Consider the following 15,623-nt stretch of genomic DNA (forward strand, 5'->3'; position numbering starts at 1 on the left):
TCTAATTATAACACTAGGTCTATATGTATGCAACCATGTTGGCTGCATCACAGGAAGCAGGCATGGGAAACCTACGGCCATCAAAATGTTGTTGGACTCCAACTCCCATCAGCCCCAGTTAGTATGGCCAATGATCAGGAATGAGGGGAACTGGAGTTTGGTAACACCTGGCATGGGGGGGGGAGCCACAGGTTTCACATCTCCGACCTACGGTAAAGCGTCACTTAAAGCTTGATATTATTATTACCGTGTTTCCCCCTTTTTAAGGCGTAGTCATAAAATAAGCCATAGCAGCATTTCTAAGCATTTGAGAAATATAAACCGTACCCCGAAAATAAGCCATAGTGATAGGCGCTGTGCGGAAGAGATCACTGAGCTCCCCGAGTCAGCAGCAGCAACGCCGGCCGCAGCAGTGTTTGCTGAGTCCTTTCTTGCTTTTGGGACTTGGTTACTGTGCTGGCTTGGGATGGTGTGTGTGCAATTGCTGTTGCTGCTTCGTGTTTTTCAGCTGGATTCTCTGGGTTCTAAGCACTTTCCCCCGTTTGTTTGTGAAGCAGCACTCGGCTGCAGCCCCTGCCTCTCCCGACGGCTGCATGAATGCGAGGCTGGAGTTGATCGCTATCTCCTTTTCCATTTCTTTTGTCTTTGAGCACCCGGCCCCGCCCCCTCTCCCCTTCGTGGAATGAAGAACAGAGTTTTAGCAGCATTTCCTCATTATAAAAAAAAGGTCAGGAACTTTTACTTTAACCTCAAAAATGGGATATTTCCTCTCTCTAAAAACAACTCTGACCTGAACACCAATAAAACGGGGGTAGATCACCTCCAGTTTATAAATCCGCAAGTAGATCGCAGTCTCTTGGAAGTTGGGCTCTATACTTTGGCTGATTGCAAGCCTTTGCATCTTTAAAAAACAAAAACCATGCGCTTCTCAGTCTTAATTTTCCTTTAATTCATCCCCCTATACCCTCCTCCAACCATTGTCTCCTTCCATTCCTTACCCCCCTCCCTCTCTCCCCACTTCCCTCACTCCTGTGCGATCTCATTTAGTCATATACTTGCTTTTTCTGTTGTGTTGTCTATTTTATATTTAATATTATTACCCTTTATGATGTTATTTTTCCCCTTGCGATAATTATTTATTTTTTATCTTTAACTAACTTTCCTTTCCATATTTTTCCATATATAACTCAACACTTTCCCATTCCTTCTTAACTCTTTGGATAGAGTGCCCCCCCCCATTATTGTTGTTAATTTTACAATTCCTGGATTTTTTATGGAACCGAACAGCTCGGGTGCTTCAGAATGTGCCTTCTGTTGCTACAGGGCTATGGGGCTTCACTATTTGACCCCCCACCCCAGGTTGGGATTTTTAAAGTAGTTCTGTGGGTCCCAGGGCACAGAATCACCCCGATCCTTTCCTTTGTCTAAACAGACCTCTTCCCCCCTGACTTTGGAAGGCTGTGCTTCAAGGGTGATACCAGGGGTTTTTTAAGACCTGCGCCTCTTAAGGATTGTTACGGTCCATAACTTCCATTGCTTTCTACAGGGTTGGGGGTTTAAAGCACTGCCACCCCCACCCCACCCTGCAGGCGCTCGGAACTGGCAGCGCCAACAACGCGCCCAGCAATGTGCAGAAGAGAGCACCGAGCATCCTGAGCCAGTGGGTCCCAGTTGTACCAGCACTTTTTTTAAAAAAAAAAGACACCCCCTGAAAATAAGCCACTGTGTGTTTTTTTGAGGGAAAAAAGTTATAAGACGGTGTCTTAAAAAAGGGGAAACACGGTATATTAATAATCAAGTCCTACCCTCCTCTCTGCATTTGCAAGCGATTCATTGAACCTTGTCTTATCCATCTAGATGGCTCGCAAATAATCAATATTACGGAAAATTCTCAGTGAACAATGAGAAAGAAGCGCATTTATCCTTGCACTTGCTTCCCGCTGCTTCTTATAACGATAAGAGTGTGACATGAACCATTTGTCATACAGTAAGCAGAAACGGATTGCTAATTCTTTTTTGTAGCCAATTCTCCTTGGTGCTGCACAAGTTCATAAAACACCTTAAAAGTCCCTGTATAGGCCTGCCCACGCACAGGGCCGTCATAAGTATCGGGCGTCGTGGCGTGATGATCCCTCCGGCGCCCCTCACGCTCTGCCGGGCAGGGCCAGGTGCAGCGGGCAGCCGGAGGGTGCGGCGCGACAGGCAGGGGCGCTGCCAGCTGTGCTCCACCTCCGCCTGCTCAGCCGAAGCGACGGAGTGGCGCTGCAGTCCAGGGAGCCCTAGCTGCCGCCCCGACAGAAGGTTTGCCTACAGAACATTGTGGGGCAGCGCCTGCCCACACTCCTTCAAGTCACAGCAAGCACAGACAGCGCTGCCCCACAACGCTCCGCAGCACCTCATTTGACGGCCCTGCCCACGCACTAAGATCTTCGGAAGAGGTCCTCGGCAACCCAGCAGACCTTTTCTGTGGAGGAACCTAGCTTGCGAAACAGCCACTCCTCCGAAATGAGGGAAGCAGCAACGTAATTAATTTCAGGCGCTGGCTAAAAATATACTTCCTTGCCCAAACTTTTTCCGATTATTAATACTCAGTCTTGCACATTATTCTGGTTTCTGTAGGTATTATTGTATTCATGTTTTAGGTTGATTTTACAAATTATTTGAATATTATTATTATTGTGACTCACACTGGATTTTAAAAATGTGTTTTACATAAACATGTAAATGAACACAGATCAAATGGGCACTTTCATTACTTTGTTAAAACACAGAACTGTAACACTTAACTAAGGCTAGTAAGGAAAAACTGCTCTGGGCATATTTTGTGGATTTTGTAACAAACTGTATTTTGCAAAAGGTATAAATAAAACTAAGGCAAGCATGTTGCAGCTCCCGCCCCCCCCCCCCCGTCAGTAAATAGGGGGCTGTGTGCTCTAAAAGCAGCCGCTTAACCTTTGGACTGAGGAGACCTTCTGTGAGAGTCTCTATGTATATGAAATATCACGTTTATAAAGAAAATAAGATTTTGTTAACCTCTGGGCTTTCCTCTTTTTTCTTTTTGGTAGCAGGGGGTCCCTGAGGTGACTCTTTGGGAGCTTTCTTTGTCTCCACTTTATTCTCTGTTTGGGTTTGAACTTGAGGCTGAATGATGATGACCTGCAAAACAAATGGGTGAATGAAAAGAAGATTGCTCCACAGTCTGAAAGGGATTCAATTTTTCCAAACAGTGAAACAGAATCTTCAAATAAAGGGCTCCTTTGTCAACTACATTCTTGCAGAGACAATAAAATCATACAGCTGGCATATTACGATCTCGAGACTCTCTTGTCAGAATCTTTACAAATATTATAAATAAAAGAGGCACCGTTCTCAGAGACTGTTCGATTACACCTAGTTGATTCAGTCGCTTGGCACATCTCAGAATTGTGGTCCATGTGGTATCCCCGCAACACAGAAGTTGCCAAAACTGGGATCCCCAGCCTGGTTTTTAATATTACAAGAGGAAATGGTAGAATAGTTTCCTTTTCAAATCTAGCAACTTAATCTCTCTCAGGTCCCTCTTTTTCTAGCCTATGAATTACCGTATACACTCGAGTATAAGCCGACCCAAATATAAGCCGAGGCCCGAGGCACCTAATTTTACCTCAAAAAAACTTGGAAAACTGATTGACTTGAGTATAAGCCGAGGGTGGGAAATGCAGCAGATACTGGTATAGTTCAAAAATAAAAATAAATACCATCCTATGCCTTTCCCAGCTGTCGGCGGCGGGATAGGGGGAGAAGCGTCGAGGAAGGATCCCTTCCTCGCTGCATCTCCCTCCCCGCTGCCTTGCACAGAGCAGGCATAGGATGAGGGTTCGGAGAGTCGCAGTGCAGCGCTTCTTTGAACCCCTGGTCCTGTGCCTTTCTCCACCGCCACCCGCCTCACTCGAATATAAGCCAAGGGCGGCTTTTTCAGCACATTTTCGGTGCTGAAAAAGTAGGCTTATACTCGAGTATATATGGTATGTCCTGGTCCACAATAACACAATTTCATCATGACTGAGCTGATGTTGAGGTACAGCATGTTCTGCTGCTCAGAGAACTAAACACTTTGCAGTCTAGCTTAAAATGCAGAAAGGAAAGCTGTCAGACTAGCTGAAATAAAAACTTCACAAAGGGAGAGGTGAATACTGAGACCAGATTGCAAGAATGAAACCATGGGCAATTGGGTTGAAGGAAGAGTATTGAGAAAGGGAAACCTAAAAGGAAGGTGAGGTGAGAAAAATGCTTGAGAAAGGCACATTTGTGTTGGAAAACTGACACAAAACTGAGTTACTCGGACGGTGAGCTCTGAAGAAACATGATAGCAGTTAAGGTCATAAGGGAATACATGGTACATAAAGTAAGGGAGCTACAGAAGGACTAAGAATGGTGCACAAGAGATGCAATGGCTAAGTTTAGTATCTAGACTCCGGGAATAATTCTGCCTATTGTGCCTGCAGCATTTTGAGGAGCTGACAACTCCAGCAGGGCAACCATGCCCCCAAAGCAGCATAACACCCTATACATTCGAACCAAATAGACAAGCCTATAGCTATAGAGCTGGTCTCTGGTATTTCTATCATCTTGTCTCCCCCAAAAAACCTCCAATCCTGCACTAGTACATGGATACTTTAAAAAGCTATTATTTTCCATGTGTTTCCTGTACTTCACACAGCTTCCTGCACTTTCACTAGAAGAGCGGTGGGGAAAGACGGCATAGTTTTTGAAATGCGACTAAATGTATCAGACCTGCGCCCTTCATGCAGTTAGTAAACCTGCAATAAGAAGGGCAGTTCAATAATGAAACTTACCTTGCTGTCAGCACTGATGAGGAGCGGCTGCACTTTAATGCCGTCATTAACCACGGAAACAGTGGCACTGGTGTTGATAGGAGCTGCATTGTTGGAGGGTGTGGAGATGATGGCATAGGCCACACCTGTGGTGCTCAGGGGCGCTGGCACAGTTGTTGTAGACTCAGCGACACTTTGTGATTGGCTGTTGGGTGTCTGTACATGGCTAACAGTATTATTGGCAGTGGGAAGGGCAGGCGTGGGGTTTTTGATGCTGATGACAGTTGCCTTTTGGAACGCAGAAGGTTGTTTGGAAGGTTGGTCTCTGCATGGAGATATAGGGAGGCTGTCTGGAATCAGGGTCTTTGGCCTAACCTGCAGGGAAGAAAAGACAATGTTCAATTCAGTTTTAAAACAATAGGGAAGAAAACCAGAGATAGTGCAGGTGACCTGGGCCCATGGCAGTGGTTGTGGTTGTTTTTAATTTCAAAGCAGCAGCGTAGAGTTGCTACTTTGATTCAGGAAATGAAATTGGGGAGGAGTGCTTAATCCCTTTCAACTGTGCATTTCTCCTACCAAATAGTTTTCGGGCCCAATTCAAAGTGCTGGTTTTGACCAATAAAACAGCTCAAGACTGCAGTATCTCAAGGACTGCCTTCCCCATATGAACTGACCTGGCCCCTGCAATCATCATCTGAGGCCCTTCTTCATGTGCAGGGCCGGCTCTAGGTAGAGTCCCAGTGGCGCAGGGCGCTAGGGCGCCGGACCGGCAGGCGGGGCGCTGCGAAGCCACGCGGAAGCCATGCTGCGCGCTGCGAGGGCGGGGGCGCTGCGCGCTGCAAGGGCACCGGAGCGATCTCAGCGCCAGGGCGCCCGACCTCCTCGAGACTGCCCTGTTCATGTGCCTCCTCGGCAAGAGGTCCAGAGGGTGGCAACACAACGAGAACGGACCTTTTCTGCATTGGCACCCTGCTTGTTGGATGCTCTCCCCAGAGAGGCTCACCTGGTGCCTTCATTACATAGCTTTAGGTACCAGATGAAAATATTGTTTTATTAGCCAAAGGCCTGGGAGGAGAGCAATATATGGCCTTTAAACCTATGTTTGTTTTTGCTATTATGGTGTGTATTTTTGATTTTATATGGTAAAATGCCCTGTGATCTTCGGATGAAAGGCAATATAGAAATTTTAATAATAACAAGTCACCCGCCCACCTATTATTGACCACAGCAATCTTACTAAAGCTAAGCAAGACTGGGAACTCTGTGTCACATTCAGTTTGGTTTTTAGAGATTATGGTTCAGACAGTATCCTCTCACGGGCACAGCAACCCAAACTATGGGACAAATTATTCTGGAATAATCCACCCCTGTCCCACGTTCCGTTCAGAAGCAGGGGTACTGCTGGCTGAGCCCCCCCCCCCAAATCTGGTAGAGGGAAAACGAGCCTTTGAAATAGTCTGATTTACAGCACCCTTTCTGCCAGTGCAATTTCTGCTGTGTTCACTGGTCATATGATCAAGAATTTAGAATAGGGGTAAGTCTCACCCTTCACTATACTGGAATGCCCCCTATCCATGACTTACTCCAGCCTTGGCTGTGCGGGATGAGCTCCCGCTGAGCTGGGATGGAGGACATTTGCCAGTGTATCTCTGGTTGAGCTGCGAAGAGTGACTTCAGCTGGAGTGGCCCTGGCTGAACCCATGGCTCAGCCAGAAATACACCTATTCCAAACTCTGCTCATCCCATCAGATCTTGAGTTTGTATTGCTCCTGAAAGCACCAATTCTGCTCCTGTCTTGACCTACAAGCAATTTTAATGTTCCTCAATTTGGGGAAGATATCTTGCCCACAGAAAACCAACATATCTAAGAGAAGATTGCCTTGAAGGATACTAAGCAAAGATCTTTCCTTTATGCATGTTATGAGTTTATGACAAAAAGCAGATTCCTTCGGTTTGAAGTGCAGTAAATGGGTGCTAGATTCCACTTTTTATTTGTTGCAAGCTGCATGCCATTTCCGAGACCGCTGGAGTTAGGAGTCTTTAATGCAAGGTGGCTTCCCAGAAAAGTGGGGGGGGGGAGAGACACTTTACCAAAATTTGAGAATGTGCCAAGCAGCAGAAGCAGCAGCAGCCTGCATTCTACAAATGAGACATTAAAATGAAGGTCTCCAAGGATAGCATTCTGATGATATGATACCTTCCACTGGTGCAATTAATGCCATCCTGTCAACATGGCTCTAAATTAACAATGTGTTAAGCATCACCTCAAGATTAAGCATAAATAATTTAATGTGTTACATTAGTTAGCTCAACTTCTATTCCTTCCATTCCAGCTGCCATATTGCACTTGTCAGTTCTTGCACTCCCATTCTTTGGGAATAAAGCTCTCCCTGTCATTTCCCAATAATCTGGTATTGAAAACAGCTGTCTGCGTCATTACCCCAAAGGCTTTGAATTTCAGCAAGCAAAAGCAGCTTTCAGCTGCTGAAGCTTGAAGGAAACAAGCAAAAGATGATGTTCCAGGCCACCATGCAGCTGGAGGGCCTTTTTGCAGTGGCCTAACACAACAGCGTGCCTAGGGCTTGCCGATCAGAAGGTCGGCGGTTCGAATTCCTGCAACGGGGTGAGCTCCCGTTGCTCGGACCCAGCTCCTGCCAACCTAGCAGTTCGAAAGCACGTCAAAGTGCAAGTAGATAAATAGGTACTGCTACAGTGGGAAGGTAAACGGCGTTTCCGTGTGCTGCTCTGGTTCGCCAGAAGCGGCTTTGTCAGGCTGGCCACATGACCTGGAAGCTGTACGCTGGCTCCCTCGGCCAATAACACGAGATGAGCGCTGCAACCCCAGAGTTGGTCACAACTGGACCTAATGGTCAGGGGTCCCTTTACCTTTAACACAACAGCAGGTAGGTGATTCCAGTAGCCCATCACTCCAAAACGGCTTTGGCATGGTAAAAATAAAAAGATGGTGGCATCCACGGGCTGTCATTCTTTACTAATTTTGTGTTATCCTTACCACCAAAGTTCTTGCCACAGTTTTGCCTATTTTATCTCCCACTATGTCACTGCTCTCAACTTTGTCTCTAACGGTTCTACCCTTCAAAGCCACCCAACAGCTCCTCTCTTAAATGACTTTTCTTATTCTCTCCTGTTGCCCTTTTAATAAATAAAGCTCCCTCCTTAAACCTCTACACCTTTCTGCTCTTCCTTTGCTTGACTGTCTTCCCTACTGTCAACATGTAGATTCCAAGATCCCTGGAGATGAGAGCCTGTCTTTTCTGCTTGTGAAACTCTCTTAAAGCAGCACTATATAAATAATAAAAATTGATGGCAAAAAAATCTCGGCTGAGTGCAGAGCAAAGGCACAGTTCAGTTTATATGCGACATATTAGGAATGGGCAAAACAATCAAATCCTGCCCTCAGTAGTCAGTATGGAAGCCTTAACCTTTGACTTCCTTTCCCCGGTGAAGCATAGTATGAATTTAAAATTCCATTAGAGATAATAGAACAATTAATTCTGCATTAAGCTGCATTTATAGCAAAGCATTGTGAGTGTTGCAATTAGCTTTGACTTAAAGTTACTTTTGTTGTAGCCTGTTTTAATGCACAGCATTTCACCATGTGCCACTATATGCTAAATGTACAAGCATGATTTCATACCAGTGTTAAACAATGCCAAATTAAGTGTTCTTATTCAAAATGAAGGATTAAGCTAAGGCAACACTGGGTCTTTTCTGCCCCCTTGTGATAACTCAGCAGAATTACGTAGCCCTCATAGGCTTCTGCCCTAACCTAATCTCAAGCTAACTTAATGTGGAAGTTAATTCATTTTTACAAATAATAAATAATACTGCCTTTCTAACTGTGCCCAATGCACAAGTTAAAGAAACAATTAAACAGTTGCCTACAGGCCACAAGATATGAACCCCTGACAGAACATAGAACAAGAAACCATTATCCCACACACTGCTTTAATCTCCACATTCTCCAGAACATTAAGCATTAAAACAGACAATTAAAGGATTAGAGTTTTTTATTAAAAAAAATACAGAAAAAATGCTTGAGCAGTATATACTGCAAAAATGTGCTAGATGATGATAAAATACAAAGTACGGGTTAAGTACACGGCACCAAACATTACCATTCCTGGAACAAATTATTTTCCACAATTAGGGGTCAGACAAATATTCCTTACACACCAAAAGAGCACAAGTCCAAAACACTTTGAAAACAGAAAGTTGGCAATCCAACAAAATTTTATTCCTAGATAAAATGGTGGTGTTATATGGTAACCTCTCATATGATTAAATACTTCTTACTAACATCAACTTTCAGGCTAAGTTGAAGTGTGATGCCAAATCACAGATGGGCATTAAATGAAGAGCCCTCTGGTTTGCACACTGATTCCCTCCTAACATTGAATTTCACTGAAAAATTAGAATCCTTCTTCCTTGCTATTGGAAACACAAATTAACTGGCACCCTATATACCCCAGGAGGACATCATAAGGATTGGGAGAGAAGGGACAGCAATAAATAGAAATGTGTTCTTACAACTGCTGAACATAATGCAATTAGTGTGGGTTTTGCTTTTCTGGAGAAAGCAAAGTATCATTTCATTAGTATATGACAGATGTCAAACCCCTATTGAATTTATGTATATAATGATTTCAAACATAGTATGTTGTAGCTCAATTTGTTTTGATGTCTAAAAAGCTGAAAATATTCGAAATCTCAACAATATCTATCTTTTGATGCCCAGCGGGAAAGAGCACATTCTAAGCCAAGCTTTCCTGAACATTAGCATCCTAAACTGAGTTTTTGTTTGTTTGTTTATATGGAGGGACATGTGCTGTATAGCTGCAGAGAATTGGCTCAATTCACTCATCACAGTGAACTATAGTTAATGGTTTTCTGTGAATCTACCTATCTGGGCTTCTGTCATGCAGATGAATTAGAGTTTTTTATTTTAAAATAAAAGTACATGATCCTGTACTCAAAATTACATATGTCTAAACCACAGACTGTGGTTTGCTTTACTCAAACAAACCATGATCAAATCATGAACGCACAAACTTGGATACATATTATGATTTATTAACACTAAATCAGGCATTGTGGTTTGTTTCACCCCCAGATCTATCTATTAGGGAAGAACAAAGTGGGTGAGATCCATTTATGCATGGTAAGCATGGTTTATCACAACGTTTATTTACATTAGAATGCCTATCTTTTCAAAATCAGCCTATTACCGTATATATTCTCATGGGGGTGAGCATGCTTAATCTACACATTAGAGCAAAACAGAACAAGGTAAAAACAAAAAAGCCAGGTAACATCAATATCAGTGTCATCCAATGTCCTCAAAGATATAAAAGCTTTTCTGAAGAGATTGATTTTTTTACCAATTACGCAAAAGACTCCAAAGAAATGCCTATGTGAAATTTTCTAAGCAAGGCGACTCATAGCAAGGGCACTCTAACTGAAATAGTCCTGCTTTTTATGACAACTGATGCAGATGCCTCAGATTGCTACAAAGGGTCCAGAGCCAGGCCCAAGTCTTTTGAATACAAGCACAAAACTTTTAACTGAATGTTAAAAGAATGTACCTCTTGTATGACTCTGGAATGTTATGGCTGGGATCTAATTAGCCATAATATTTTCCCTTCACATCTTATGAAAAGGAATTGGTTGTTATCATACAAACAAGCTCTACTACCCAGAACTAATTGTTACAGAAGATCTTACAGCCTTCTCTAAAGACTGAATTAATTGCAACCCACATTTCCTTCTGCCAGTCCTTGCCATTGCTAACTAAGGTGCTGTTAGGGAGCTATTCCTATGCTGAACTTTCAAGTGGCAGTGGAACTACCTAATGCAGAAATGGCTAGTAGAATACTAGTAAAACTCCACCAAAGGTCTTTTCAGAACCAACTGATTCTTCTTCTTTTAAATTCTCGAGATTCTAAATTTTGGAGGTTTAATTTATGCAATATTTCATTAAAGTGAGCTGCTCCGAGACCTGCATGATGAAATATTGGATGTGAGTTTATAAATAAATAAATAATCATAGCAGTTAAGCGATTAATATTTGGGTTTACTTATAAAGCCAGTCACCCTCTTGCAGGTCATAACTCACAGGTTGAGAAACGAGGCTCTTAAAGCCTGCCATGCACTGATCATCACAGAACCACTAACCACCATTTTTGAAATTGTGGGGAGCCTGTGCTGACAGTTGTGAGCTACATTCCTGCCATGTGTGGAGAGATGCACCCAAACTTCCCCTGCAGTACAGAACGAGGCAGAGGCCCCCTAAGCAGGACGTCGTTTGGCCGTGAATCCCCATGACTTTGCATAGGGCAAATGGCATCGTTTTCAGGTAATCGTGGCAAAGGGGTCTGAAAATCCTAGGCAGGCTCCCTACCTCCCAAAAGGAACTGCCATTGAACCTGCATGCTTCAGGATGAGGCCTCATGGAACACTTTTGGCCTTCCCCCTCCACATTGTTGTCTTGTCTGACTATCCCTCACTGTTGAGAAATGTGCCCAGGAGAGGTGAGGAGGACAGAAAAAGAAGCACCAAAAACTCAGACGGCTAGTGCCTTTGCAGCCAATACAGAGCATTGAAAGCACATAGTGTTTCTCCAGTGATCACAGGCATTACTGAAAAGGTGGATGCAATGGTCACGCAACCCTATTACAGAGAACGTGCAAAGGTAAGGCCATTTCTACTAAATAGTAACACTGAACTGCTGCTTAAGTGATGGGTTTCCAGTCAGGAAGGCCTGACTATTCTCATCTCTACAACCGCCGGAGGTTTAGGAAAATGCAGTGATTTACCAAAAGACCTTACTGGCCCTAGTCCAAACATGGACTAAGGCAGCCGGCAAGTGGCATGGACGTAGGCCTCTAAGATACTTGACAATCATACCAAGCAATTTTTCTTTAGGGGCACACACACACTTAAATCCAACCCTCTCCAGAATGACAGATGAATATTATTAGCATTGGCTCGTTTCTGAAAGGGAGCAGTATTTATTTTTAGTATTCCAAAGTTTGGGAACTTGCTTTATGAGAAAAGTTGACCAACCAATGACACATTTCCAGGGGACCATGTAAAGATTAGCAGAGGTTTGGATTGATTTTATGACATAAGGAAGAACACAGTCTGCCCCCTCCCACTGCTTATCCATGATATTCTTCTTCTTTAAGATTCACCCCACCCATGGTACGAATTGTGTTTCATTGTGTTTAAAAGTATACTCAGACTTCTATTTTTGCTTCCTTGGGTGTATGGCTCCCAGGGCGATTAAGTGGGTTGACTTGCTGGTACCTAAACAAATGATTTACTCTCTGAATATTAGAACACACAGCCCATTAATAAAAGCACACATTACACGAAAACAGTATTTTTACCTGAGGTAGCACTGCTGGTCTTTGTCCTGCCAACCTCTGCAAGGAGCTCACCTGAGGAACTGTAATCGGCACGGCTGCAATGGTTCCCAAAGCCTGCCAGAAGAAATGAATTTTCAGGATTTGAAATGGTGTCACACTGAAGAGTTCCTTCCTTATAGGTTAAATATCCCCCAACCACCTGATCTCTCCCGCCAATTCTCCTACACCAAGTATTCAGTATAACATACTAGATTCAGTGTAGTATATTCATGTTGGTCCAAAGAGCGTTGTCATGCACACCAGTTTTTGCCTCACTGCAGCTTTGGGCCAGCTACTGCTGCTCATGGTCTAGCCTACCTCATAGGGTTGTTGGGAAGATAAAAAGGATATTTATTTATTTATTTTATTATATTCCACCCTTATCATCAAGTGATCTCAGGGAAGGTCACAACAATAAAAAACACACACCATAAAGTCAACAGAAACCTTTGGTGCTCTCTGTGACGCTATGGGTTAGTGCATTTGGCTGTTAATCAGAAGATGGCTGGTTTGAGCCACCCAAGAACGTCTGTGGGCAGGATCTCTACATTGCAGGGGTTGGACTATATGACCCTTGGGGTCCCTTGCAACTCTACAATTCTGTGATTCTAAAAGCAGTGTTAAGTTCTCTCCCTCTGTTCTTTCCTAAGACAAACCAAGTGGCTAACAGGTGGTTTCTTTAAATCGTCCTCAATTTCCAAAGGCCTGGAGGAAGATGTCATTTTTTTTATCTGGCACTGAAAACTAATCAAAGTTTGGTGCCAGTCAGGGGCAAAGATACTCCACAGCTGGAGTGCCGTCGCTGAGAAGGCTCTACCCAAAGCCCCAGCTCCACAGGCTTCACTTGGTGATGTAATGACAAAAATAAGAATAAACCCCCTGGCTGCCAACATAAGTTTCCTAGAAGAAGGGCTGGTTCGGATTAGACAAATGAAAGGCAAACTTTATGGTTTTCTGAACTGCATATGTTTTAAAGGATTCCTTCAGATAGAGACTGTAGTTTAAAAACCATGAATACTACTTCCATTGGAATGCTGAATTTTGAATTCTTAATCTTTTTTATGTCTACCTCACACAGTAGGAATCTTTGTGTATCATTTTCACATAGGAAAATATGTGTACTGCACACATAAGAACAGCATCACATAAGTCTATTTCACTGTAGGAGAAGACCATCCAGATTTTTGTGGGTGTCTGTGGTATTCTAATACAGTGCTACCTCGGTTTATGAATAGTCCAGTTTATGAATAGTCCGGTTTCATTTACAAACTCTGCAAAACCGGAAATAGTGTCTTGGCTTGAGAACTTTACCTCAGTCTAAGAACAAAATCCAAACAGTGGAAGGGCAATGGCGGTGGGAGGCCTCATTAGGGAAAAACTGCCTCTGTTTAAGAACGGTTTTGGTTTAAGAATGGACTTTTAGAATGGATTAAGTTCGTAAACCAAGGTACCACTGTACAACATAACAGACTTGTGTTAATTCATCCAATGCAATGGCACAGAACACAAAAGTGATATCCACATAAGAAATATTTTGTGTGCTGCAACCCTAAGAGACACATACCACCTTTCCTTGTTTCACATCTGATGAGAAGAAATTACAAATATTTAATAGTTTTAATAAAAAGCAGAAAACGTATCAAATCTCTTTCTACTCTTCAGTTGCCTCCTTTCCCCAATACCATGTTGCATTCATCTTGCACAACTCCCAACCCTAGAAACTGTTTTATCATGAGTTGCATCCATGGGTTAGCTCTATAGAACAGAAAAAGCTTTGCTTGTTTGTTAAACACACACACAGAGGCCAAAAATAATAAAAAGGGGAGTTGAAGGGGATAGGAACAGCCAGACAGCTTCATTGTACGGCCAAGTTCATTTCTCTTAGTATCTGTGGACTAGGAGTGCTGGCTGTGTTTTCCAATGAAGCTATCATTAGTCCTGTCACCTACGCTTTCAGAAAACACTGTCGATTTATTTCCCTGAAGAAGTTCAGAGTACTGTAGCTGCCTCTCAGGAGAATGAAAACAAATTATGGTTTTCCTGAGTTATGAAATTTTTAGTACCGAACGATACATGCTTAATGTTTATCAGCCTCTTAATATTAAAGCTTGATGGTTTAAATTTTTCACAGGCAATGCAAGCCCACGTTGAAACGATGAAATGCTGCAAAAAAGTGGAAATCCTACGTTCTCTTTATTTTTAATGTTACCTGCCTTAATTTGGCTATAGTACTGTATCTGGAGTCTATGTAATAAAATCTTCACACCTTGAAAGAAGAATGGCGCTCTGAAGCTCTCTCTAGTTTGATTCTCTCCACCAAGATAAGTTTGGGAAAAGGTAGGTGGTGATGCAGATAACATCACGGGGTGTGTGGCCAAAACTGGCCCATTTAGGATTGGACTGGACTCAGGGGCTTGATCCGATCCTAAGAGTATTTTGAGCTGAGAACCAATGAAACCTGGTACATGGGATGCCCTATACAGCACCATGTTCAGACTCACCCCTGGTAAAAACAATGTAAACACAGAGTGGTTAGAATAATACCTTGAAGTAGGTAACAAAACCTGACAGAAGACAATAGCCTATCTTGATTTCAGCAAGGCCTTTGACAAGGTGCCCCATGATATTCTTGTAAAGAAGCTGGTAAAATGCGGGCTAGACAATGCTACCATTCAGTGGATTTGTAACTGGCTGGCTGACCGAACCCAAAGGGCTCCTCTTCATCCTGGAGAGAAGTGATGGGTGGGGTGCCACAGGGTTCTGTCTTGGGCGCAGTCTTATTCAACATCTTTATCAGTGACTTGGATGATGGGCTTGAGGGCATCCTGAGCAAGTTTGCAGATGACACCAAATTGGGAAGGGTTGCTAATACCCCAGAGGACAGGATCACACTTCAAAATGACCTTAACAGATTAGACAACTGGGCCAAAGCAAATAAGATGAATTTTAACAGGGACAAATGTAAAGTACTACACTTGGGCAAAAAAAAAAAAAATGAAAGGCACAAATACACGATGGGTGACACCTGCCTTGAGAGCAGTACATGTGAAAAGGATCTAGGAGCCTTGGTAGACTACAAACTTGACATGAGTCAACAGTGTGATGCAACAGCAAAAAAAGCCAATGCAATTCTGGGCTGCATCAATAGGAGTATAGCATCTAGATCAAGGGAAGTAATAGTACCACTGTATTCCGCTCTGGTCAGACCTCACCTGGAATTCTGTGTCCAGTTCTGGGCACCACAGTTCAAGAAGGATACTGACAAGCTGGAACGTGTCCAGAGGAGGGCAACTAAAATGGTCAAAGGCCTGGAAACAATGCCTTATGAGGAACGGCTTAGGGAGCTGGGTATGTTTAGCCTGGAGAAGAGAAGGCTAAG

The 15,623-nt window shown here is 43.3% G+C and overlaps 1 protein-coding gene across 2 annotated transcripts in view; it reads right to left on the reverse strand.

Moving 5' to 3' along the window:
• The window catches only part of PHF21B (PHD finger protein 21B), a 180,992-nt gene that overhangs the window by 25,964 nt on the left and 139,405 nt on the right, over positions 1 to 15,623 (reverse strand). For both annotated transcript variants that reach the window (XM_088669938.1, XM_060275181.2), the window contains 3 exons: positions 12,227 to 12,319; positions 4,836 to 5,189; positions 3,034 to 3,156 (listed from right to left, as the gene is read on the reverse strand). In XM_088669938.1, the coding sequence (XP_088526064.1) occupies positions 3,034 to 3,156; positions 4,836 to 5,189; positions 12,227 to 12,319 (570 nt within the window). The remainder of the gene's footprint in view (positions 1 to 3,033; positions 3,157 to 4,835; positions 5,190 to 12,226; positions 12,320 to 15,623) is intronic.

Source organism: Zootoca vivipara, chromosome 5 (assembly GCF_965207765.1).
Source record: "Zootoca vivipara chromosome 5, rZooViv2.hap1.1, whole genome shotgun sequence".
Classification (NCBI taxonomy): Eukaryota; Metazoa; Chordata; class Lepidosauria; order Squamata; family Lacertidae; genus Zootoca; species Zootoca vivipara.